Here is a 26,336-nt window from a genome sequence, read left to right as displayed (position 1 = left end):
CAACAAACACTTGTGTAGGTATATACTACACAAACCAAGAAACTCCAGAACTGAGTGGCAATTAGTGAATTTTAGCGCAAAACAGTAAAATGTGACGAACAAGCCATAATCATACTAACACCAGCGGGCATACCTCCAACATACTACAAATTAACCCTCACACCACGACCACACACCGGTTCGAACTACTATGAATTTTTATGCATCGACTCTCATTATATACAGTTCCACGTACAGTCGGGATTCGCTGGTTGGGATCTTAATACTTAATACTATATTATGACAAATGCCCTCGGATAAAGAATTCGACCCTTCTTCTACAGGGCTCAAGCAATTGCAGACAGAAACTGTCTTCTTCACAGCCACCAACAAAAATGTACCTCTCATGTGAAACTACCGAATCCAAAGATCACACTAAATCACAAATAGTCAGGTCTAACCTCTTCGTTGCTACATCACAACCCATCTTATAACACACTTCTTCTTCTTCTTTTTCTTCAATGACTCAATATTCCAACTGGAACTTAGTATTCTATCTGAACTCCCTAATTGGAAGCTTTTCTATGCCCACCATTGCATGAGTATGTATCTTGTGTGGAGAGCACAATGGGTATACTATTTCCAGGAATCGAGAATGTTTCGAATCGAACTCGTCATCTCCGGACTGGGAACGCTACGCCTTCGCTCGCAAGGCTGTGTTGTTTCACTACATCTTCTGAATTTTCAATTAGGATAAAACCAGTCTGACCAGCCACATAGTCGGAAAAGAACTCTAAACGCACAAATCAGCATGCCTTATCACACCTACCAACGCCATGTATCAACCGTCTCGTTGAAATGCACAACTGAAGCCACTCCCATCGAAACCCAGCCCTCATCAAGTATTTCCACAATTTCCAAGCATGAAGGTATTGCAAAATAATGATATTCACTTGCTTTTATAATACATACACTCATCGTGCAGCCTACACGATGGGGCATTACTTTACCTGAAAAGCGTGTATTACAAAGTGTCGATACTGTCAGAATTAGAACAATATTCATCGTCCATTCCCATACGAAATTGTGTTCCAAACGATCAGGAGACCTGTCCAATGCGGCACATGTCAGTACTCTTCCTACTCCTACGGGACTCTACCTTTACCCACCGATGAATCTATCATTCTGGAATCCTTTACACCGAAACAAGAATCAAACACCGCCCACTCGCAAATTGCAGCTGCGTATCATATTCCTCAGCCAAAGAAGAAGCGCAATCTCCCTCTTTCCATTTCAATGACTTTACATCTCAAACCGGGACATCGTTGCCTCCAGTACTTTTCAGATATCTACATGATGATAGTCAAGAGTTTGATAATTTCCAACCTCACAAATCTCAAGATAGGGTCGTAATAGAATCCAGCCGCCTTCAACACATTCAACGTTGTAGCCATACATCTTACTGGTAATCCAAGCGAAGTTCCGAGGGTCTCAATAAAGACTATACTCAGTCGAGAAACTTCCGATTAATCTAAATATCACTTTACTTCCGAAGTGCATCTTGAATCATGCACCTCCAATCCACTTATCTTACTGCGACGACAAAGCTACCATCGCTCTTAAGCAACTAGTCACGGCACAACACTCTCCACCAAATCAAATAATGTCTACTATGCACTAAACTAAGAATTGGTCTTCAGTAAGTGAATACATCACTGTCAATTCATGACCATATTTTCTCCAAATTTCCAAAATTTAGCTTCTTAGCATTCGATGCTCGGCAATACCTTAGAACAGAACTCTGCGAAATACACCGATAAACACCCATGAGTGCACCTCTGCACACTCTGCCATCTCTTCTTTTTTAACCTCCAACTAATCTTTCCTCTTAAATGCAACCAAATGTCAAGAAGGCTTATGTTATGCAACAGGAGCATCTTTTAAATACTGATCTCTTCATTTTCGTTGTAGTGCCAACAATGGACTTTTCCATATGAATACTGATCCTCCACTTATCATAATACATTCATTATTTTATTTCTTTTCTCTCCGAGGCCGACACTCACTGTCATCAACATGCATTACTTCTCTAACTTCCAAGTGCTCAGAGGAAATCCATGTAACATTTACATGTCATTCTCATCAAAATTTCACATTTTCCTGCTTCAGTAAATTTCATTAACTCCGCGCTTTCTGAGAAAAACAACAACTATCCAAATCAACGAAACTTCATCCGGAAAACCAGAAGTCTTCCGCCCTCTCGCATTTCAGGGAAACTCTCCGCACCACAATGACTACTGCAGAATTCATAGATTCCGCCTGACAACTCATCGTCCGGGAAATCCTATAAACTTCCGCTTGCTCCGCGAAAATGCCAAACATTTTCTCTATACCTTCAGAATCCACAGATTCTGCCAGATTTGCTTCATCTGGGAAATACTGAATATTTCCGCTTCTCCACGAGAATGTCAAACATTCTCTCGAACTTTGCCCCCTGGAGAATTCTTAAAATTCTCGCATCTAATACTAGGGGAATCCTTCAGATTCCCGCCTACTCCAAGAGAATCACTCTGATTCTCGCAAAGTTCGCCCCACGGAGAATTCTCGCAAATTCTCGCGTCTTTTTTCTCATCCAGTCGGCAGTCTTTCTTTCTGCCGGTCGGCAGTGAAACTATCATTTTCACTCCGCAAAATCCAACCAAGGAAAAGGTTCCACTGATTCCAACATTTTTCAAACGAAACCATTACTTTCGTAATACAACGGCTAACCAGTCCACTGGTTCTTTTTTCGAAGAAAATCTGCAATATTTACCTTTTACGATCCCATCCTCGTCGCCAGTTGTGAGATCGCGTCCGCCCGCGGCTGCGACTAAATAAGACTGAGCTGTCACCATCTCAACAGCAATCATCATCATGAACAGTGTTGCCGAACACATAACAAATGCAAGAGCTACACATTTAATGACTGTTTACATATTGTGCATTTCATCATAAATTGTACGGTAATGCGCGTCTAATATACTACACAACCCAAGGAATCCTGAATTCAAATCAAACACAAATCCAAACTAAATACGAACAAAATTCAATTGAAATGCAATTCAAGTCTAGTTTAATTCCAATCAATTTCACATCCGATCAAAGTCTAATTCAAATCAAATCCAATCTAAATTCAATCTACTACAAACTCAACTCAAATCCAATCCAATTTCATTGTAAATCTAATTCAAATCCAATTTAAATACAATCCTAATCCAATCCTAATCCAATATAAATCCAATCCAGATCTAAATCAAGTTCAATTAGAAAAAATCGAAATCCAAACCAATTCAAATGAAATCAAAATCACATCCAATAAAAGTCTAGTTCAAATCGAATTCAATCAAAATTCAATTTATTGCAAACTCAATCCAAATCAAATCTAAACCCAATCAAAATCTAGTCCAAATCCAATACAAATGCAACCCACATGCAATCCAAATCCTATCCAAATTTAAGTAAAATCCAAAATCCAAACATAATTGAAATCCGATTAACATCCAATTCAAATCCAATTTAAATCCAATTCAATTCCTTCTTCTCCTTCAATGGAACTAAATTCCAACTGAAACTTGGCTTTTCAACTGAGTGTTCTATTAGTATTTCCTTAGTTATTAATTGAAAGCTTTTCTATGCCCACCAATTATGTGTTTCTAGTGTGGCATTATAATGGATACACTATACTTAGGGAGCCGAGAATGTTTCCAACCCGAAAATATTCAAGACGGGACCGAGGATTGAACTCGCCATCTCCGGTGTGACTGGTGACCCCAATCAAAATCCAATCCAAATCTATTCCAAATTCAATTTAAAAAATCGAAATCCAATCTAAATCTAATAAAATACTTTTCAAAATCGAATACAATTTCAATCCAAACCCAATAAAAAACAATCGAAGTCCAAATCCTACACAAGTTTAAACCGATACAATCAAAGTTTAATGCAAATTCAGACTAATCCAATTAAATCGAAACCCAGTCGTAATCCAATTTAATCCAATCTTATCCAATTTAGAACAACCCCTAACAAATTTAAATCCAATACAACTCTAATGCAATTTAAATCCAAACAAAATCCAATCTACATCAAGTTTAAATACAAATTCTATCCTAATCCATTCCAAATCCGATCATAATAAATCCAATTTAGTACAAATTCAAACGAAATCCATTCACAATCAAATGCAATCTAACTTCATTTCAAAACCTATCCAAATTAAAATCAGATCTTATCCAAAATGCAATACAAATTAAATCCAAACGAAATCCATTCAGAATCAACTCTAATCTAATTTCAATCCAAAACCAATCCAAATTCAATACAACCCAAAGCAAATCCAATCTAATTCTAATTCAATCCTAGACCAACACTAAAGCAATCCAAAACCAATTCAAATCCGATAGAAATCCAATCCAATTCTAATCCAAATCAATTCCAAACATAGTGCAAATTCAATCGTGCACCCAATCTAATTTCATTTCAAACCAATCCACAAAAAAATCTATTCAAATCCAAATCTGTTCTAATCTGATCCAATCCGAAGCCAATCTAAATCCACAAAATCCAATTCAAATTCAATCTGAAATCAATTCCAAATCCAATCTACTCCCAATCATATTCAAATGCAATCTAGTCCAAATAAAATCCAAATCGAATCTAATTTTAATTCAATACCTATACAAATCTCATCATAAATCCAATCACAATCTTATCCAAACACTATCTAAACCCAGTCCAAATCTAATCTTAATCTAATGAAAATCTAATACTATTTTAATATGACTCAAATTCAAGTTCAATCCAGACTTAATTCATACCAAATTGTTTTAGATATTCAATCCAAAATAAATTAGAAACCAATTCCAGTCCAGTAAGAAAATCTATTAATCTAAAATCCAGTCGATATTGAGTCAGAATTCAATAGAATATTTTTCAATTTAAAACCAATTAAACATATTGTTTGCTCTAATCTAATCAAAAGAAGTTCAATTCCTATCCAAAAAAGTTCGAAATTCTCTTGATTCCATATCAAATTAAAATTATCCTAAATGTTATCCCAATCTTACTAATCCCAGATTAAATCCAATATAATTCTTATCCTGTTCAATTCAAATCTATTCGATATTCCGATTAAAACATTCAATTTGCATTATATTACAATTCATTAAGACATCCAATCTGAGTCAAATGCAAATTCTAATCAAAAACAAATTCAAAATCCAGCAGAGTCCAATCTAAATCTCATTATAACCCAATTCAAATCTAAACCAGACCAGACAAAATTCGTTCTAAAATAATCCATTTATGCTTCCATAGAAAATTGAATTCAAATCCAGTCTCAATCGCATCTAAATTCAGTTCATATTTAGCTCAAAACCAATAATTATCATACATCGACACTTATTCCAATCAATTTCCAAATATATTAAATCTAATTCAATTTAATTCATTATGATCAATTCAACGTATGTGTGTCATATTTGTTTTACATAAAAAATCAATTCGAAGTCAATTCAGCTTGATCAAATCAATATCTGAATTTATCCAAATCACTCTCAATATTTTGCAACGATATTACCAGTTTCGTTACTGCATGTCGAAATTAAATAACAAGAAATAAACAAATATAATCTATAATCAATTTCCCAATTTAACGTCATATTTAAATCAATACAAATTCATACCCAATTTTCAGTCCTTTGTCAATCCAAATCGAGCATCCAGTGCTAATCGAATTTATCAAATCTATTCCGAATCCAATTCATATTTAATCCGAAATTTCAAAAAAACTATCTAAATAATCTAAATAAAACAAATCCAAATAAAATTCAATCAGCAAACACAAACTATTATTTCATTTCCGAATTGCCATACAAAATTACCAGTTTTGTATGAAACTCGAAAAAAAAGTTGGGAATCTAAATCAAAGCGTACTCGAAATATTAGCAATGAACAAATTAATTCGTATTGAGTTTTAGTCAAAATTCATTTTGGATTAGCATTGGATCCTACTCTATCACGCATACGTTAATTATTTTTCCACAGGTACCCACTCGTCCTGTTTTTTTTTATTTTCGTGTCGGAACCCAATCGTCCGAAGAAAATATATATTGTTTTTCATTTTCCTTTTTTTTTACGCCACTCGTCCTGCGTCTTTCGTGCCGGTACCCACACGTCCGCACGTTTTTTTAATTTTTCATCTTTTTCTATATTGTTTTCTTTTTGGCATGCAGGAACCCACCCGTCCTGCATGCAAATCAAACTATAATATTGTCAGATTTTCTGGATATGATACACTGCGCGGCGTTTGTAATGTTCCCAAATGGGTACTTGCACAAAACTTCACGCGGCGAATGACTGTCGAAAGGTACGGCCGCGCCAAACGATACACCGCAATGCTATTCATCCATAAGAATCAAGTAAACAGGGTGCAGAAAGCGCGGCGGTACCTTTCCTGAAGGGTACGCCGCGTGCAATTTTGAGAAAATCAGGCAATAATATTGCTTGTTAGAATCAATAATTCTTTACGGAAATAGTCACAAACCAACCTACCGACTTCGCCATGTCGTATCCAACACTTCTCTCGCAGCCGAAACACTCCACAAAATAACCTACAACCAGGGATGCCAGAAGATATTTTCATATGTCTTCACAGTCGTTTAAAAATGTCTTCAAATGTCTTCAAAATTGAAATAACGATTATTAGCGAGAAATTTCAAAATCCAATAGATTTGTAAATTCAATAATCTCCTTGTTTTACTGATGTGAATAATATTAATTTTTTTAACATACAAATTGTTAGATTTCAAGAGAATATTCTTTAAAATTATTTAATTTTTTATGACGAGTTTCCCCTGGATTTTGTACTGAGGCGGATTTTTAATAGTATTTTCACGTGAAATTCTTTCAAATTTCTTTTTAAAGAATACCCTGTTGGAATTCAAAATTTACTGTGAAATACTTGAAGAAACAATTCCGGTAAAATTTCTAGATCAACTTCCGGATAAGTTCCTGATGGAGCTTCTTATAACTTCTTTTGGATGGAGCTTCTAATTACTTCAGGAAGTCTCCTGAAGAAATTTCCCGAGGAATTCCTGTTGGAACATCCAAAGGATTTACTGAAGAAACATCCGGAAAAAGTTCAGAAGGAAGTTCCGGAGGAATTCTTGGAGGAACTTAAGAAGGAATTCCTGTAGAAACTTCAGGATGAATTCCGGATGTTTTTTCTGGAGGAATACCTGAAGGATTTATCTGATGGATTTTTGAAGAATATTCCTGAGGAATTACTGAAGCAAATTCCGGTGGAATTCCTAAAGAAACTTCTGGAGAATTTCTTGGAGGTAGTTCTGGATGCATTCTTGGAGGAGCTTCCTGATGTATTGCTGCAGAAATTTCCGAAAGCAATCCTGGAGGAAATACCAGATAAATTTCATAGTATACTTCCGGAGGCATTCTTGGAGAGTCATTCGGCAACTTTCTTAAAAGATCTTCCAGAGGAAGAACTTCCGGAGGGATCCCTTGTGGAGCTTCCGCCGCAATCCCGGGAAAACTTTCGGAAAAAAAACTGGAAGAACTACTGGAGGAATTCGTGAAGGAACTACTGAAGGAGTTCTGGAGAAACTTCTGGAACTTCTTCCAAATGAAGTCCTGGAGGATTTTTCGGAAACATCCCTGAAACTTCCGGACAATTTCCTGGAGGGATTACAGAAAGAATACCAGGACGATTTTTTGAAGAAATTCATAGAGGAATTCGCAGAGTAAATACTGGAAGAATGTCCAAAAATATTTCTAGAAGAATAATCAAAGGAATTCAAGGAAAAATTTAACAAAAGTGTGTAGCAAGTTTCCTCTGAATTTCTTTTAGGTAGATTTTCCTGTAGAAATTTACCTTGAAAATAATGAGAAATACCCATTTAACACCAGCATAATTTCAATTTATTATTGACATTCGTAAGAATTTTTAATAAAAATAAATTGAAACAATTTTCTTGTGGAAATTAAAAGGGATTTATTGTGGGAATTGTGGAAATCAAGATAGATTTTCCGTTTAAATTTTGTAGGATTTTCTTTATGTTTTTTTACGCAAATTATTAAATATAAATTTTGTACTGAATTTACAATTTTAATTCTCTTGAATATAGACAAGAAATTCCTCATAATTTTTATCGGAAATTCTTTTAAAAATTCACAGAAAATTCAAAGAGTTTCCCGTCGAATATTTAGACGAAAGCTACATGGACATACCGAAAAGATCAAATGAACTCGTAAGGAATTTAGAAAAAGATCAGGTTCTAGCTCAACGATTGAATAGATTAAATCAAGTCATAGAAGAGTTCAATATATTTTTGCCGTAAAATAAAACGGCAATTGCGTTCCAATGTAATGATCGAAATACCTTTTTACATACACGCCATCGGGAATTTTTTAACCAGCGCCTAACTCCAAGTTGAGTGCGTACGTATGAAGTCTAAAATGCGTTGCATTTAGCAGCCTAGAATGTATTTTTATGTTTGAGATTCTAAGCCCCAGACAAAGACTATTATAACTTTTGAATTTTTTTTTTTTTTGCATAATTTACATATGGTTGGGATTAAGCCAAACCGCACCAAGCAGCTTTTTGACTAATTTGTGATCTAAATTAATGATTTTGTGTGTGTTACTTCTACGTGAAGTTAAACGATTTACAATGATATGGAAATGCTAATATCATCTTCCAAACTTAGACGTACATGTTCATGATAGAATTAGAGGCGAAAGTATAGAATTGGTATTGCCCTCCGCTCGCTTTCAAATCGACTTCTGTAGAAACATTCTTCATGCCTGCCGTATCCTAACGGAACTATCAATTCTATACTTTCGCCTCTAATTCTATCATGAACATGTACGTCTAAGTTTGGAAGATGATATTAGCATTTCCATATCATTGTAACTTGTGATATTTTGTTCGCAAAAGACAAACGGAAAGTATTTCATGTTAAGTCATGCGTACATTTGTTGTAAGGGATCCTCAGCTATGGCGTTGAACGATGTCCGATGCGATTTTCGACCAAGTGAATCTATAACATGAAAACCTTGGCAAAAAATTGCAAATATTTCATTTAGGCTTGGTGTGATTTGGCTGAACCCCGACCATACATAGAAGTCGCAGAATTTATAACTAAGAAATAAAATTATATTTTCTCTCGCTGGCTTATTGATTGTATTCAAGTATCTTCAAATAAGTAAATAAGTCTTCAAATATTTTGAAAAGTCTTCAAAATGTCTTCACGGAATAAATGTCTTCACAGAGATTCAAATGTCTTCAAATTGAAGACATGTCTTCAAATCTGGCATCTCTGCCTACAACGCGGAACGTGTCTTCACGTTTAAGATTCCCGGGATCGCCGTCTATCCGCGAGAAAATTCGTCAATAGACTGAAGCCTGTTACATGCTTTCTCTCTTTCGTACACAAATCGTCTTGATGATGCTTATTCACATCGACTCTCTCAAGTTACACAAACCACTCATATCCATCGTCTCCTTGCATCTTTTTTCCCTTATCCGTTCTGCAAACCAGAATCGTTCTTTTCTGGTATATACGAATAAATATAAACATCATCAAGCAAATCATCCAACGCGTCATCGTCTCCAAATGGTTATGTATTTACATTATGTAGAATATCAGCTTCGAAACATTATATGCACAGTGGTACAAGTAGTTATAAATTTTAAATCGAATTGAATTTTATATGAAATATAAAAGTCAATTATAATCGAAAACTCCCTTAGGTTCAAACCGGCTTATTAATCAATTTGATTTCTGGTATCTACTCACTACATATATATATATTTTCTTGGAAATCTTGCAGATGCTGGAACAAGTGAAACTACGTTTGGAAATGTCCCTAGAAACATTCAGGAAACAGACTCGAAAGGAAGCACAGCAGCGAGAAGATGAAGTTGAAGAAACACGTAGCAATTGCTACAAAAAAATAAAATCATTGGAATGTCAACTAGAGCAAGAACACGAAGAGCGCACTTTGATGATGCGTGAAAAGCATGAATTAGAGCGGCGTTTAAGGACTCTTGAAGAAAATGATCGTATAGAACAAGCAACAGAAGAATCAACAATACAAAAATTAAAAAGAGAACTCCGAAAAACCAAAGCTTTACTGCGTGATACACAAAGTCAATTGGATCGAATTAAAAGCGAATCTGTTGTGAAAACCCAATTACGTCATCTCCGAAACCAACTGGAAGATGCTGAAATGGCTCGATGCGCAGCTTTGAAAGCAAGAAAAATAGCAGAAAATGAATTGCAAGATGTTCAGTTGATACTTGAGGAAACTCAACGCGCACGAGTTGATGCTCATGAAAAGGCTAATACAGCTTTACGTGAAAGAAGCGATCTTCAAGCTCAAATAGATGAGAACGAAGAAGAAATGGCAGAATTGATGAAAAAATATAGCGCAACTATTAAGCAATTAAGTTGCGACCAGGATATCATATCAGAATACGAAATACGCATCACTGAACTAGAATCTGAGAAAAAATCTCTCAAAGAGAATATTCTGGAATTGACATCAAGGTTAGCAACCGTAGAAAGTCTGGGCGAGTCTTCATCTAATATTATTGGAAAACGTTTTGAGCTACGTAACAAAGAACTGGAGTCACGCCTTGAATTTGAACAAGCTACGCGCATGAGAATAGAAATACAATTGAATCGTCAAAAAGAATCGTTCGAAAAAGCCTTAAATGAAATGAGTCAAATTCGTAGCAAAGAAATAAGCGTACAAGAGGCATTAAAAAAATCACAGAAAATAGTTCGAGAGCTTCGGGAAGAAGTGAGCATTTTGACTAGCAAAGAACAAGAAAATATATCACAACGAAAATCTCTTGAGAAGCAAGTGGAATCTTTAGAGTCAGAATGTAATTCAACACGTGCTGATTTACGGCTAGCATTGCAAAGAATTTCAGATCTACAGCAAGCTATGGAAGAAGATGGCTCCTACCATTCTGAAAGGTAATCATTGAAAAATTTCAAGGTTGTCGGGATGGGTTATGTAGGGATTGTGATGGGAATAAGCAAATACATATATTGAATTGAATAAGAGGGCATATACATTAGTCATGAGTACCAGATGCAAGAGTGATAGATGAACGAACTCAGATTTCAGTTTTGTGATGTATTTCGCGGGAAGTAGTAGTGCTTCCGAGCTACTGCGGATCGAGCAGCAGTTGGAGACGGCTGATTCGGATGCAGCCGTCTCCTCCGGACACGACAGGTTATTATTATTTATTAATTCAGACTAAGGCCAAAGTGACCTGTGCAGTACATTGGAGCCTTTCCCTTTGGCTCGGTCCATGGCTACACGTCGCCACCCAAGCAGGAGGAATTACCTCAATGATACCTCATATTGATACCTTACTCTGTTATGAACCTGCCTTGCATAAGAGGTAAAATGCCAAAAAATAATACCAAAAATGAATATGCAGAATACTTCAGGCATAACATACTCTGTTATTACAATACCAAACGCATCACAAATTATTATTCGTTTGGTATTGAAATACCTAAGTATGTTATACCCTGGGAGCTGCGGACTCGATCGAATCAAATTTTCAAGATATTTTGCTTGAAACTCGCAAATTTCCTCCCAGTGTTCACTGTACACGTTACGATTTTCTCACATTGAATTATCATTATGTTTATCTTTATAAAATTAAATTACAAAGATTTCGTCAATTTACCGCATCGTATATATTCTATAGACACATATATCCCGGGCATCCTGGCCACGATCTGGTGATGGGCTAAACAATAGGATGTCAATAGCCTGATAAAATACCAAAAATTAATATGCAGCATACTTTAGGTATAACCTGGGAGCTGCGGATAGAGTCGAAACGAGTGTCAAAGAATCTCCAAAGTAAGCTGTCAAAAAGTATCCATCGCATCGAGAGAGGTTTTGTGCATTTTGAGCGTAGACGAGAGAGTACACGTATAAATCAACACATACTAAATATAGCTCATTTTCAACTAATTTCAATTTACTGGTGTCATTTTAAATATATCGACGGATTCAACATAACTGGAGGGTATGAATTAATTTAACATTCGACACGTTAATATATACGATGCGGTAAATTGACGAAATCTTTGTAATTTAATTTTATAAAGATAAACATAATGATAATTCAATGTGAGAAAATCGTAACGTGTACAGTGAACACTGGGAGGAAATTTGCGAGTTTCAAGCAAAATATCTTGAAAATTTGATTCGATCGAGTCCGCAGCTCCCAGGTTCATAACAGAGTATGGTATCGAGGTAGTCGCTCCTGCTCGGGCAACCACGCAGTCTACGGAGGGTCCGCAAGTCATCTTCCACCTTGCCCACTGCGCACCTCGCCTTGTGCCCGTCGGATAGTTGTCGAGAATTATTTTCACCGGGCTACTGTTAGACACTCTGGTTACGTGCCCGGCCCACGATTGTCCGATTTTCATGCAACTCGTTCATTCGCCTCATCCACGCACCGTCCACCATATGCAGCTCACAATAAATGGTACGCAACACTTTCCTTTCGAAAACTCTCCACGAGCATCGTCCAGGTCTCGTGTTCCAAAAGGATTACCGACCGGTTTGAGCGTTTTGTAGATAGTCAGGTTGGTACGGCGGCGAACTCTATTCGATCGGAGCCTCTTGCGGAGTCCAAAGTACTTACGATTTCCAGCCACTATGCGTTTTTGATTTTCTCTGCTGGTATCATTTTCGGCAGTCCCACTGATTTACATGTTTCATTTCCATATGTTCCTTGTGCCTATTATGGACTCCCCTTGTATGCCTTTAGCGTATTTAGATTTATACATTATTTAATTTATCTAAATTCCTGTTTCCCAGTTAACAACATTGCATTGAACTGCTGTCTTGGTATATGAAGCAACTTCATCTGATGGAAGTTCACGTGATTAAAGATTCCAGCGTTTAATTTGAGGTATTGTACAGGGGGTCTATTATACGCTCGGGGTCCATTACTAGCACTCACTCCCATCTTTGTTTGTGCAAAGATATCCCTAATTAAAGAGTGCATTAGACATTAAAATATTATCATTTGAGCATATATGCTGATGCTGGTACAGTTCGAGGGTTTTCCACGTTAACGGAGGTGTTACTATAACACAAGTTGTGAACAAATGTTTCTTCTACAAGCATTGTATCTGGTTCACGGAGCGGATAGATAAATTAGGTTTATATCTCATCATTCCATCAGCAGGTATATTTGTTCAGAAAACCAAATGATGGGATGATTTACAATGCCTGGATACAGCCGGATACAGCATCCAAAACGCAGCACATTGCCGCTGATAGAACTTAGCATAAACTTACTCAATACGTTTCATTATTTTTTTTCAGTGACGTTGAAAGCACAACGGATTCGGAAAACGTGTTCAGCATTCACAGCCCAATAAATGATATGCTATATCCAAAGGAAAGTGGAAATTTGGACTATTCCAGCAACGATAAAAACTCCGGTATTTATACTCGAGAAACTGAGGAGAACTTTGCAAGGTAATAGAGTTTTTATGATTAAAATACTACTGAGATCGTTTCCACTAGCAACCCTATTACCAGAGACCGGCGGAGTGAAAACCTGTGGAATTAGCAACGTATAAAAATGCATGAAATCGTAAAAATAATTCTAGCAGCACTTGAGGTTGCCTCTGCAATGCAATGCAATGCTTCTGGATGCAAAATGTAAACAAGTCGAACTGAAACCGCTTTTGACGGCTCGATTGGAAACAAGATATAAGGCATTTTATGAGACAGATCGAAACAGCTGTTTTTCTCGTGTTTATCTATTTTGACAATTAGTGGGAGCCCGTTTGTTTGGTAATTTCGGGCATAACATTCCGATGGGTCCCATCATCAATTCTACCTATTTTACTTTTCGGCTACCATGGCATTAGAACAAAGTTTTTCATATGATTCCTAAAAGAGTCGTTATATTTATTCATACAATTGCATTCTAAGTATGAGAAGCTGAAGAAAACACGAATGAAAAGTAAAACGTTTCAAACATTATTTTGTGTTCGGACCTAACGGAATGTTCACGCAGAATCATACCAAAACAAAACATCAAAAGTAAATAATCGGGCCACCGCGAAACGTCTCATAAAATACCTTATTGTCTAACTGGAATATTGCTTGTTGCAACAATTTTTAGACTGGCGCAACTTCGTTTTGCTTCGAATTTTTAGCGTGCACACCAATACATTCAAACCTGAGAATTCAAACTATCTTCGTAATTGTTTTGTTGTTGTTATTTATCGAACACACATGTTTTTGGTTACTCAAATAAACAATAAACAGTGCCAATTCATTTGTGTGTGTGTGACACGGGAAAAATATGCACGCAAATAATTTTCGTGCAGGAGTCTAATAAGGCGGAATCTGCACAATAAAGTAAGAACGCTTTTTATACCGAAGTTGAATTTTTCTCCAGATACAGGCAACTAACCCAACTTCGGAAGTAGTGCGCTGGATTCGCTGGATGCGCTGAACAACGCATCAATTAGTTTGACAGATAAAACTTCGGAAGAAAGTTCGGTTTGGAAGTCTTGACTTAAAGGGTAAAATCAGCAGTGATTCAAATCGTTCGGGGCTGTCAGTTTGAATATGAATCTGAAACAATAATTTTCCCAGCAGCTGTTCTAGATTCATTTTTTATACCAGTCAAATGTCAAAAAAATAAAACTGGTGTAACGCTCCGTTCTATTTTCTGCAGATTTGAACCACGATTGCATCACGAGATTCAAATATTTTCCAATTGTTTTGGTGTATGAATGCATCATTTTATCTACGGATCAATCCACTTTACAATTACGGCGCCTTTCTTGGCGCCAACATGATGATTTCATTTAAAAAGGGACCGATAAGGGACTGCCCGCATAGAAAAATATCAAACATCAATTTTTCCACTAATCATTTTTCGATTATACATTTTATGATAAGATTATTTATGGTATCGTAGTAAATTATACACCAATTGTACCATGAATAATTTTGACGATAGCCTCTACAATTTTTGGAATTTGGATGATACACTGAACGGGTCGTTAAGTATCGTTACCATTCAAAAATGACCTGTTTTGCTAACAACAAAAACAAAGTCTGTATCATTGAGGTTACAATCACTTTATCATGCATTCAATGATTCTATGAATAATAATCGTTTGGTGTATGATCGAAATTTAATTATAAATAGTTTGACATTTTTCATTTGTATCATAGAATCATAAAAGCGCTATTACTTGAAGAATTATCATTCCATGAATAGAAACTGAATAATATTACCGATTTGATGAATGGTTCATTTCTATTCGGGTGTTTACTTCAATGACATTTACTTCCAGGGTGCAGCAGCCGTAAAAAGTGTAGACAACAACCTTCCGTGCACCATGTTTACGGTACTCGTCACTGAGTGGCGATACCGGCGTTTCTATCTGTGTTGTTAAGCCTGCTACTCTATGTTCTGAGATTTTCACAATTTTCACCATGAGCTCACGGAAGAATGGTAGTTTGAAATCGATAAAATGTATGGGAAAATCAAGTATTTGTGGGAAGTTATCACTAAGGCTTCCCACGGTACACAGCGGAACCGACACAACTCCCGGCGGGGTATTTCGGACGCGTAAAGTGGACGAAAAAACACAAGCGATTCGCTCTCCGCGGTGGTCGTTTATTTACTTCTATTTACATTCAACATACAATAGACAACAACATATTCACAGGGCTGGTAAGGGATTATAAACATCGTACACATAACATTAGACTTGTCCAACATTCAACACTCCTCCTCGAGGTTTATCATCTCTAACAGATATCACAAAGTCCACAAAGTATTACCTCACAAAGTCAAACAAAGTACTACATAGTTAGACACTCAGTCTTCGGTACTCTCCCTGCGTCGTCAGCCCCTGCTTCGTCTTCTTCACCACTTGGTCTTCGTTATTCACGACTCATCCGGCACACAGCATCGGGTTTCTCCTCAATATTCGTCCACACAGTCATAAAAATCGGTTTCTTCCTCTTGGCGCTCCTCCTCAAGCGAACGCCCATTGCTAGCTTTGCTTTGCATTTGCACGCCCGTACGCCAACTTTGCTTCCTTCCTTCTGCAACTCTCATGGCATACAGTCCTCCACGAAGTTCAGCAACGGCTTCCACTCTTCTTCCGAGGCTAATTATTTCGCACTGCGCTTTGTCGAAGTTCACTCTCAGTCCTTTCTGAGCCAGTTTCCGGACCGAAATCAATCCACTGTCCAGTCCCGGAACGTACAACACTTCCTTCATTACTACCTCGTTCACTTCGCCGTTGCCATCGATACACTTCAGCGTGCCTTCGCCTACTCCGGAAGATTTCACGGTAGAACCATCCGCCAACGTCACATCTCGCTTCACATTCACATCGATTTTGCTGAAGAATGCCCGGTCACTGGTCATGTGGCTCGAACAGCCACTATCCACGTACCAGTTCCCCTGCTGCCGATCGCCTCCCACGCCGAAACAAATTCGGGGTCCCTCTTCGCTGCCGTTTTCGCTTCCGGCTCCCGCAGCATCGGGCAATTCATCCGGATGTGTCCCGGTTTTCGGCATTGGTAACAAATTCGTTCCCTCGCACGTTCGCTTCTTCTTCTTCTGTGCACACTTAATGCCCGGTCCTCACACTCACGAGACATTCCTGCACGCTTCTCCATCCGTCGGTGGTACTCGTCCATCAGCCGTTGTTTCACAAACTCGATCGTCTGGTCCGCATCTGGCCGGCTCTCCAACGCCGTCACCAGACCGTCGTATGACTCCGGCAAACTCCGGTAGATCATCGCGACCTGCAGCGAACTTTCGATCTTTTGACCGGCACACGATAGCCTATCAAAAGCTCTTCGATGACGAACAGATGCGCTTCCATATCCGCACCTTCTTCGTAGTTCAAACTACACAGCTTCTTCAGAAGCGACACTCGCGACGTAACCGTAGCCTTTTCGTGGTACTTCTTCAATTTCTTCCACACATCGACCGCCGATTTGGCGTCTTTCACTAACGGCAACTGATTATCTTCGACGTTAAGAATAATCATTGCCCTCGCCTTCTGATCTTCTTTCGACCATCTCGCAGTCTCTGGCTCCGGTTTCTTCTCATTCACCGTATGCCACAGGTCGACACTGATCAGAAGCATTTCAATTTAATTTTCCACGTTTGATAATTCTTATTACCCAAACGCGCGATCGAAACTTTTCAGCCATTTCGAAATCGTTCGTTTTCTGATGGCGCACACTGTAATCCCGTACACACACGAAGTCGGTACACAACAATGTCTTCGATCACCACCGGCTACAGTTACAGCTCGTTGCACAAAATGGTTCTCAGTCCGCACTAATTGCTTCCGAATCCAGCTTCGATGGAACGAAACACAGCTGGCAATCCGGACACTAACCACCTCCCGGTAATCACTTTTAACCATGTACAACGTTCTCAGCTGCTTTAACCACCCACTGCAGCACAGTCTAACGAGTGGAACAAATTTGCTCCCGCCGAACGACAAGCACAAAGGGTAGCGGCCGCGGGCAAACTTTCACACTATTTTTAGCGAAATCTACCGTTTTCTCCACTATCACTGGGCCAATAACCTGTGGGAAGTTATCACTGAGGCTTCCCACGGTAAACAGCGGAACCGACACAACCCCCGGCGGGGTATTTCGGACGCGTGAAGTGGACGAAAAAACACAAGCGATTCGCTCTCCGCGGTGGTCGTTTATTTACTTCTATTTACATTCAACATACAATAGACAACAACATATTCACAGGGCTGGCAAGGGATTATAAACATCGTACACATAACATTAGACTTGTCCAACATTCAACAGTATTTTGCAAATTTATGGAAAATGGTGGTGTTTTAGACGAAAGTAGCGAGAAGGAATGAAGTATGAAGTGAAAACATTATCTCCTGCACTTAGTTTGCACTGATTAGTAGTCTCATAGTGATGAAATTTCGATTTTACTACAATTGAAAAAACGCCATCTATTGCTTTAATCGTTTTGACTGGTACCTTATTGACAATTTGAAAAACATGAATAGAACACTGCTGGGGAAACCAGCGAGTTTGTTCTATTTGGCTTCAGATTCAAACTAGAATAGTGGTCGAAAATTTGGAATGAAACTGCATCACTCCTGATTTCACTCTAGTGTTCGTTAAAGTACTCGCTAGAGTATTCGCTGTTGGTTTGAGCGAGACAAAGTAAACGTCAAAAAAATTCCAACCAGCAATCTGAGTGAAAGAGCGAATATTTGTTTACCGGCAACCACGTGCTTTTTGGCATTTGCAATTTTGGCGGACAAAAGAATGAGCACGTGTCCCGTAGGTGAGGGGTAGTTAGATGTATATGATATTTCAAGACAAAAATTTCAAAACGACTTATCTGCTTTTGTAAACAAATGTTCAAACGACGATTTGACGAATCAGATAGCTCTCCCACGCAAACCAACACCACCAATAGGTAGGTGAAGGTTTCCGCTATCTGTTGATGGTGTTGGTTTGCGTGGCAGAGCTCTGAGATTCGTCAAATCGTCTTTTGAATCTTTGTTTACAAAAGCAGATAAGTCGTTTTGAAAATTTTGTCTTGATTTGTTACCTAATCGTGAGATAAATATAAAATGTTTAATACTTGATGATGATGATGATGATGATACTACCATCTATTGTAGCAAGGCACCTGCCGATAGCCATATCTGACCATGGCCATATCTGACAAACGATTTGATCATGATTATATTATTGTTCGTATTTCATCAAACTCCTGTATGAAGGGCCAAAAATGGGTGGGGTGGTTCCATAAGCAGAGACACTTTTGCGAATCCACGAGATGAATAGAGAATCTCCTTCCAGAAGAAAGTTAGTACATACAATAATATAGCCTAGCCCTCGTTTTCCAGATTGACCCAATAGATGGGGAGAAGAGCCCGCCCTTTATCCACGAAATGTTAACAATAGGAAGTTGGCAATTCTACTCTTCAAATCGCTTCAATTGGGTGCCCTGATGGTTTAAAATATAAATAATATAAATGATATAAAATGTTTAATATTTGCCCCAAAAAACCGCGAAAATAATACCTACATTATTTCATAAAGTTCTGCGACTGTTATATTGAAGAATTGATTTCATTTGACTAAATATTTGTAATCATTAAAATTAAGTTTTATAAGACATTAACATTGCCGTTTCCCTCGACTTTTTGCGCTTACTCTGAGTAGACGTAAAAGTAATCGGGAAAATCTTGATAGCGAGTAAATCCACAATAATAAAAATTACTCTTTAAAATCAACATTTTCCCAAGACTATTCCTTTCTGTTGAAATGACAAATTATTTGTTTTAGAAAAACAACCTTTTGGCTGAATATATTGCTTTTAATCATCATCATAAGAATTAACATTAAATAATATTTCCACACTCAGGCAAATTGGCTATCGAATATCATAATTTTGCCTTTTGGAAATTTGCCACAAGTTTTGAACTTGAAATTCAAAAGAACTCCTTATGAATTAGATTTTCATGATTAATACACTGAAATAAATATTGTTGTAATTATAACTATGGAACAGTATTTAAAAATACCACTTTAGAATGTGTTTATATTAAACAAATAAACGCTTAAAATAACTACATGTTTGTTAAAAATACTATGGTGTCTAGTACATGGTATTATCAACAATCATGCATGGTACTTTTGGCGCGATCAAATCAGTTCTGCAGCGACGTTAGTTCAAGAAACAAAACAAGCTGGAGAGTTTTTGTTTTTCAATAAATTAAATATATTCCATATCGTAACATTGGCGTTAGCAAAGATCTTCGTGTAATCAACTATGCATTCCAGGTTTGTATGTATGAATTTTCTCAAGTCAAAACTAAATTTTATGCAAATAAATATTTTCATTTTGCAGGCGGCAAAAAATAAACGTTTTAAACTCAGTAACAGCACCAAGAAGAATTGTTTGGTAGCTAAGATGAGGTATGATATTTTTCGCCTTCTTTCGTAATTATTAGTAATATGCTTTTTCATACAATTGTCAGGTGTTCTCCAATAAATAAAAACTGGTGGAAAGCTTCTGATTACTTACTCGATGGAAATTTCAACACCATGGAATCATCATTAAGGCATTGCTCCGGAGTTTTGGCAAGAGAAGATAATTTACAGCTCCTCGGTCAGCATATTGTTCGTGAGGTGAATGGCAAAATTTTTTTAAGCCAAAAAAATCCAGAAGAAGCCGGTGAATCCCTAAAAAAAAAGACAAGATATGGCTTCGATTTTGCGGCATTGGGACCTTGTGTCGTTCCCTTTTAAATTTATGTACTATTCAAGAGAAAAAAAAAAACGGAAATAAATGGCACCAAATATGCATTGATTTTAATCGGATTATTTTTTGTTTGTTTATTTTGATTTTCTACTAACTACCAAATTGTTGTTATTTTGAACGCACCAGAATTGTTATTTTTACTATTCATTATTGTTAAGCTGACCACAAACATGGTATTTTCTACAGTCATTCTTATCTAAGCATCCATGGTAATTTTAACAACATATTTCGTTTGGGATGACTGTAATGTATAGTCTGCACAAATCAAGTGGCGTTGTGCATTTAATTTAACCTATCAAAATAGTAATTTTAACCGCACCGCTGTTTTCAGTGTACAAAACATAATATTTTATAAAGGCACCTTCTATGAAATCCCAATGAAGCATTATGAACGCTGTACGCTAGATATTAATCAATTCATAACCCCACCTTATGAATTGCAAAAGTAGTGTTTAGAGGCCGTAATCATGCCTTATGAATTTCGTAATTCCTATGAAACATCTTAAGGTCTGAGGGAAGGGTTTTCCGTTAAAAAGCACGTGGTAGCACTGTCTGAGAAAGAATATTGCCTAATTCAGCCCGCCGGAATGACGCTGTCAGTGTCAAATTTATTTCATCATTATGCAGTTTACAATTGCTTGAGAATTTGCCGTAAACGGAGAACAAAAGGAGTTGGCAACAATGGGGAAGAAATTTATCACTCATGCAGTGGTTCGGCGAGAGAACAGCAGCAGCGCCGACCAATCACGCTATGAGGAAATCAAAATAAACAAACTCCAGCTGGTTTTGGAAAATGAAAACATGAGCCGTTTCTAGAACAACATTAGCGTTTCTAGAACAACAAAGCTTTGAAAAGTATTTGGGTGATAACAGTGGTGCTGGTGTAAATAAGACAAATACGACAAATAAGACAAATAAGACAAATGAGAAAAATAAGACAAATAAGACAAATAAGACAAGTAAGACAAGTAAAACAAATGAGACAAATAAGACAAATAAGACAAATAAGACAAATAAGACAAATAAGACAAATAAGACAAACAAGACAAATAAGACAAATAAGACAAATAAGACAAGTAAGACAAGTAAAACAAATGAGACAAATAAGACAAATAAGACAAGTAAGACAAATAAGACAAATAAGACAAATAAGACAAATACGACAAGTAAGACAAATAAGACAAATAAGACAAATAAGACAAATAAGACAAATAAGACAAATAAGACAACAAGACAAATAAGACAAATAAGACAAATAAGACAAATAAGACAAATAAGACAAATAAGACAAATAAGACAAATAAGACAAATAAAGACAACAAGACAAATAAGACAACAAGACAAGACAAATAAGACAAATAAAGACAAATAAGACAAATAAGACAAATAAGACAAATAAGACAAATAAGACAAATAAGACAAATAAGACAAATAAGACAAATAAAGACAAATAAGACAAATAAGACAAATAAGACAAATAAGACAAATAAGACAAATACACAAATAAGACAAATAAGACAAATAAGACAAATAAGACAACAAACAAGACAAATAAGACAAATAAGACAAATAAGACAAATAAGACAAATAAGACAAATAAAGACAAATAAGACAAATAAAGACAAATAAGACAAATAAAGACAAATAAGACAAATAAGACAAATAAGACAAATAAGACAAATAAGACAAATAAGACAAATAAAGACAAATAAAGACAAATAAGACAAATAAGACAAATAAGACAAATAAGACAAATGAGAAATAAGACAAATAAGACAAATAAGACAAATAAGACAAATAAGACAAATAAGACAAATAAGACAAATAAAGACAAATAAGACAAATAAAGACAAATAAGACAAATAAGACAAATAAGACAAATAAAGACAAATAAGACAAATAAGACAAATAAGACAAATAAGACAAATAAGACAAATAAGACAAATAAAGACAAATAAGACAAATAAGACAAATAAGACAAATAAGACAAATAAAGACAAATAAGACAAATAAGACAAATAAGACAAATAAGACAAATAAGACAAATAAGACAAATAAAGACAAATAAGACAAATAAGACAAATAAGACAAATAAGACAAATAAGACAAATAAGACAAATAAGACAAATAAGACAAATAAGACAAATAAAGACAAATAAGACAAATAAGACAAATAAGACAAATAGACAACAAAGACAAATAAGACAAATAAGACAAATAAGACAAATAAGACAAATAAGACAAATAAGACAAATAAGACAAATAAGACAAATAAGACAAATAAGACAAATAAGACAAATAAGACAAATAAGACAAATAAGACAAATAAGACAAATAAGACAAATAAGACAAATAAGGACAAATAAGACAAATAAGACAAATAAGACAAATAAGACAAATAAGACAAATAAGACAAATAAGACAAATAAGACAAATAAGACAAATAAGACAAATAAGACAAATAAGACAAATAAGACAAATAAGACAAATAAGACAAATGAGACAAATACGACAAATAAGACAAATAAGACAAATAAGACAAATAAGACAAATACGACAAATAAGACAAATAAGGAATTGCTCTGGAAGTTCCTCCAGAAATTCCTCTAGAAGTTTCTCCAGGAATTCCTCCGGAAGTTCCTCCAGGAATTCCTCCAGAAGTTCTCCGGAAATTCCTCCTGAAGTTCTCCGGAAATTCCTCCGGAAGTTCCTCCAGGAATTCCTCCGGGAATTTCTCTGGAAGTTCTTCTGTAAGTTCCTCTGGGAATTCTTCTGGAAGTTCCTCGGAAGTTCCTCCAGGAGTTCTCTCGGAAGTTCTTCCAGGAGTTCCTTCGGAAGTTCCTCCAGGAGTTCCTTCGGAAGTGCCTCCAGGAGTTCCTTCGGAAGTTTCTCCAGGAGTTCCTTCGGATGTTCCTCCAGGAGTTCCTTCGGATGTTCCTCTAGGAGCTCCTTCGGGAATTCCTCTAGGAGTTCCTTCGCGAATTCCCCCGGAAGTTCCTTCGGGAATTCCTCCGGAAGTTCCTTCGGGAATTCCTCCGGAAATTCCTTCGGGAATTCCTCCGGAAGCTCCTTCGGGAATTCCTCCGGAAGTTCCTTCGGGAATTAATCCGGAAGTTCCTTCGGGAATTCCTCTGGAAGTTCCTTCGGGAATTCCTCTGGAAGTTCCTTCGGGAATTCCTCTGGAAGTTCCTTCGGGAATTCCTATGGAAATTCCTTCGGGAATTGCTCCGGAAAATCCTGCGAGAATTCCTCAGGAAGTTCCTTCGGAAATTCCTCCGGAAGTTCCTTCAGGAATTCCTCCGGAAGTTCCTTCGGGAATTCATCCGGAAGTTCCTTCGTAAATTCATCCGGAAGTTCCTTCGAGAATTCCTGAAGGAATTCCCGAAGGAACTTCCAGAAGAATTTCTGAAGAAACTTCCAAAGGAATTTCCGAAGGAACTTCCGGAGGAATTACCGAAGGAACTTCCGGAGGAATTCCCGAAGGAACTTCCGGAGGAATTCCCGAAGGAACTTCCGGAGGAATTCCCGAAGGAACTTCCGGAAGATTGCCCGAAGGAAATTCCATAGGAATTCACGAAGAAACTTCCATAGGAATTTCCGAAGGAATTTTCATAGGAATTTCCGAAGGAAGTTCCATAGGAATTTACGGAGGAACTTCCATAGGAATTTCCGAAGATAATTCCATAGGATTTTCCGAAGGAACTTCCATAGGATTTTCCGAAGGAACTTCCATAGGAATTTCCGAAGGAACTTTCATAGGCATTTCCGAAGGAACTTCCGGAGGAATTCCCGAAGGAACTTCGTAGGAACTCCTGAAGGAACTTCGGATGAATTCCCGAAGGAACTTCGGAAGAATCGAAGGAACTTCCGGAGGAATTCCCGAAGGAACTTCCGGAGGAATTCCCGAAGGAGTTTCCGGAGGAATTTCTGAAGGAGCTTTCGGAGGAATTTCCGAAGGAACTTCCGGAGGAATTTCCTAAGAAACTTCGGGAGGAATTTCCTAAGAAACTTCCGGAAGAATTCCCGAAGGAACTTCCGGAGGAATTCCCGAAGGAACTTCCGGAGGAATTCCCGAAGGAACTTCCGGAGGAATTCCCGAAGGAACTTTCGGAGGAATTCCCAAAGGAACTTCCGGAGGAATTCCCAAAGGAACTTCCGGAGGAATTCACGACGGAACTTCCATAGGAATTCACGAAGGAACTTCCGGAGGAATTCACGAAGGAACTTCCGGAAGAATTCCCGAAGGAACTTGCGGAGGAATTCCCGAAGGAACTTCCGGAGTAATTCCTGAAGGAACTTCCGAAGGAATTCCCGAAGGAACTTCCGGAGGAATTCGAAGGAACTTCCGGAGGAATTTCCGAAGGAACTTCCGTAGGAATTCCCGAAGGAACTTCCGGAGGAATTCCCGAAGGAACTTCCGAAGGATTTCCCGGAGGAATTCCCGAAAGAACTTCTGAAGGAATTCCCGAAAGAACTTCTGAAGGAATTCTCGAAGAAACTTCCGATGGAATTCCCGAAGAAACTACCGAAGGAATTCCCGAAGAAACTTCGAAGGAATTTCTGAAGGAACTTCCGAAGGAATTCCTGGAGGAACTTCCGAAGAAACTTCCGAAGGAATTCCTGGAGGAACTTCCGGCGGAACTCTTGAAGGAACTTCCGAAGGAATTCCTGAAGGAACTTCCGAAGGAATTCGTGGAGGAACTTCCGAAGAAATTCGTGGAGGAACTTCCAAAGGAATTTCTGGATAAACTTCCGAAGGAATTTCTGCAGTAACTTCTCGTAGGGACTCCTGGAGGATCTTCCGAAAGAATCTCTGGAGGAACTTCTGAAGGAATTCCTGGAAGAACTTCCGAAAAAATTCCTGGAGGAACTACCGAAGGAATTCCTGGAGGAACTTCCGAAGGAATTCCTGGAGAAACTTCCGAAGGAATTCTCAGAGAAAATTCCGAAGGAATTTCTGGAGAAACTTCCGAAGGAATTCCTGGAGAAACTTCCGAAGGAATTCCTGGGGAAGCTTCCAAAGGAATTTCTGGATAAACTTTCGAAGGAATTTCTGCAGTAACTTCCGGAAGAATTTCTGGATGAACTTCCGAAGGAATTCCTGAAGAAAATTCTGAAGGAATTCCTGGAGGAACTTCCGAAGGAATTCCTAGAGGAAATTCCGAAGAAATTCCAGGAGGAACTTACGAAGAAATTCCAGGAGGAATTTACGGAGGAATTCCTAGAGGAACTTCCGAAGGAATTTCTGGAGGAACTTCCGAAGGAATTCCTGGAGAAACTTCCAAAGAAATTTTTGGATAAACTTCCGAAGGAATTTCTGCAGTAACTTCCGGAAGAATTTCTGGAGGATCTTCCGAAAGAATTTCTGGAGGAACTTCTGAAGGAATTCCTGGAAAAACTTCCAAAGGAATTTCTGCAGTAACCTCTGAAAGAATTTCTGGAGGATCTTCCGAAAGAATTTCTGGATAAACTTGTGAAAAAATTCCTGGAGAAACTTCCGAAGAAATTCCTGGAAGAACTTCTGAAGGAATTCCTGGAGAAACTTCAAATGGAATTCCTGGAAGAACTTCCGAATTTCTGAAGGAACTTCCGAAGGAATTCCAGGAGGAATTACTGGACGAACTACCGGAGGAATTCCAGGAGGAACTTCCGGAGGAATTCCTGGAGTAACTTCAGTGGGAATTCCTGGAGGAACTTCCGAAGGAACTCCTGGAGGAATTTCCGAAGGAAATCCTGGAGGAGCTTCCGAAGGAACTCCTGGAGGAACTTCCGGAGAAATTTTTGTAGAAACTTCCGGAAGAATTACTGGAGGATCTTCCGGAGGAATTACTGGAGGAACTTCCGGAGTAATTCCTGAAGGAACTTCAGGAGGAATACCTGGAGGAAACTCTGGAGGATTTCCTGGAAGAATTTCTGGAGGAATTTCCGG

General features: G+C 37.6%; 1 protein-coding gene across 4 annotated transcripts in view; it reads left to right on the top strand.

The window, feature by feature from the left end:
* LOC134225992 (unconventional myosin-XVIIIa) overlaps positions 1-26,336 on the top strand; it is a 543,965-nt gene that overhangs the window by 503,383 nt on the left and 14,246 nt on the right. For all 4 annotated transcript variants that reach the window (XM_062706483.1, XM_062706482.1, XM_062706484.1 and 1 more), the window contains 2 exons: positions 9,868-11,021; positions 13,411-13,566. In XM_062706483.1, the coding sequence (XP_062562467.1) occupies positions 9,868-11,021; positions 13,411-13,566 (1,310 nt within the window). The remainder of the gene's footprint in view (positions 1-9,867; positions 11,022-13,410; positions 13,567-26,336) is intronic.

This window comes from Armigeres subalbatus, chromosome 3 (genome assembly GCF_024139115.2).
Source record: "Armigeres subalbatus isolate Guangzhou_Male chromosome 3, GZ_Asu_2, whole genome shotgun sequence".
Lineage (NCBI taxonomy): Eukaryota > Metazoa > Arthropoda > Insecta > Diptera > Culicidae > Armigeres > Armigeres subalbatus.
The sequence above is the reverse complement of the archived record's forward strand: the minus strand, read 5'-3'. Positions and strand labels throughout refer to the sequence as shown.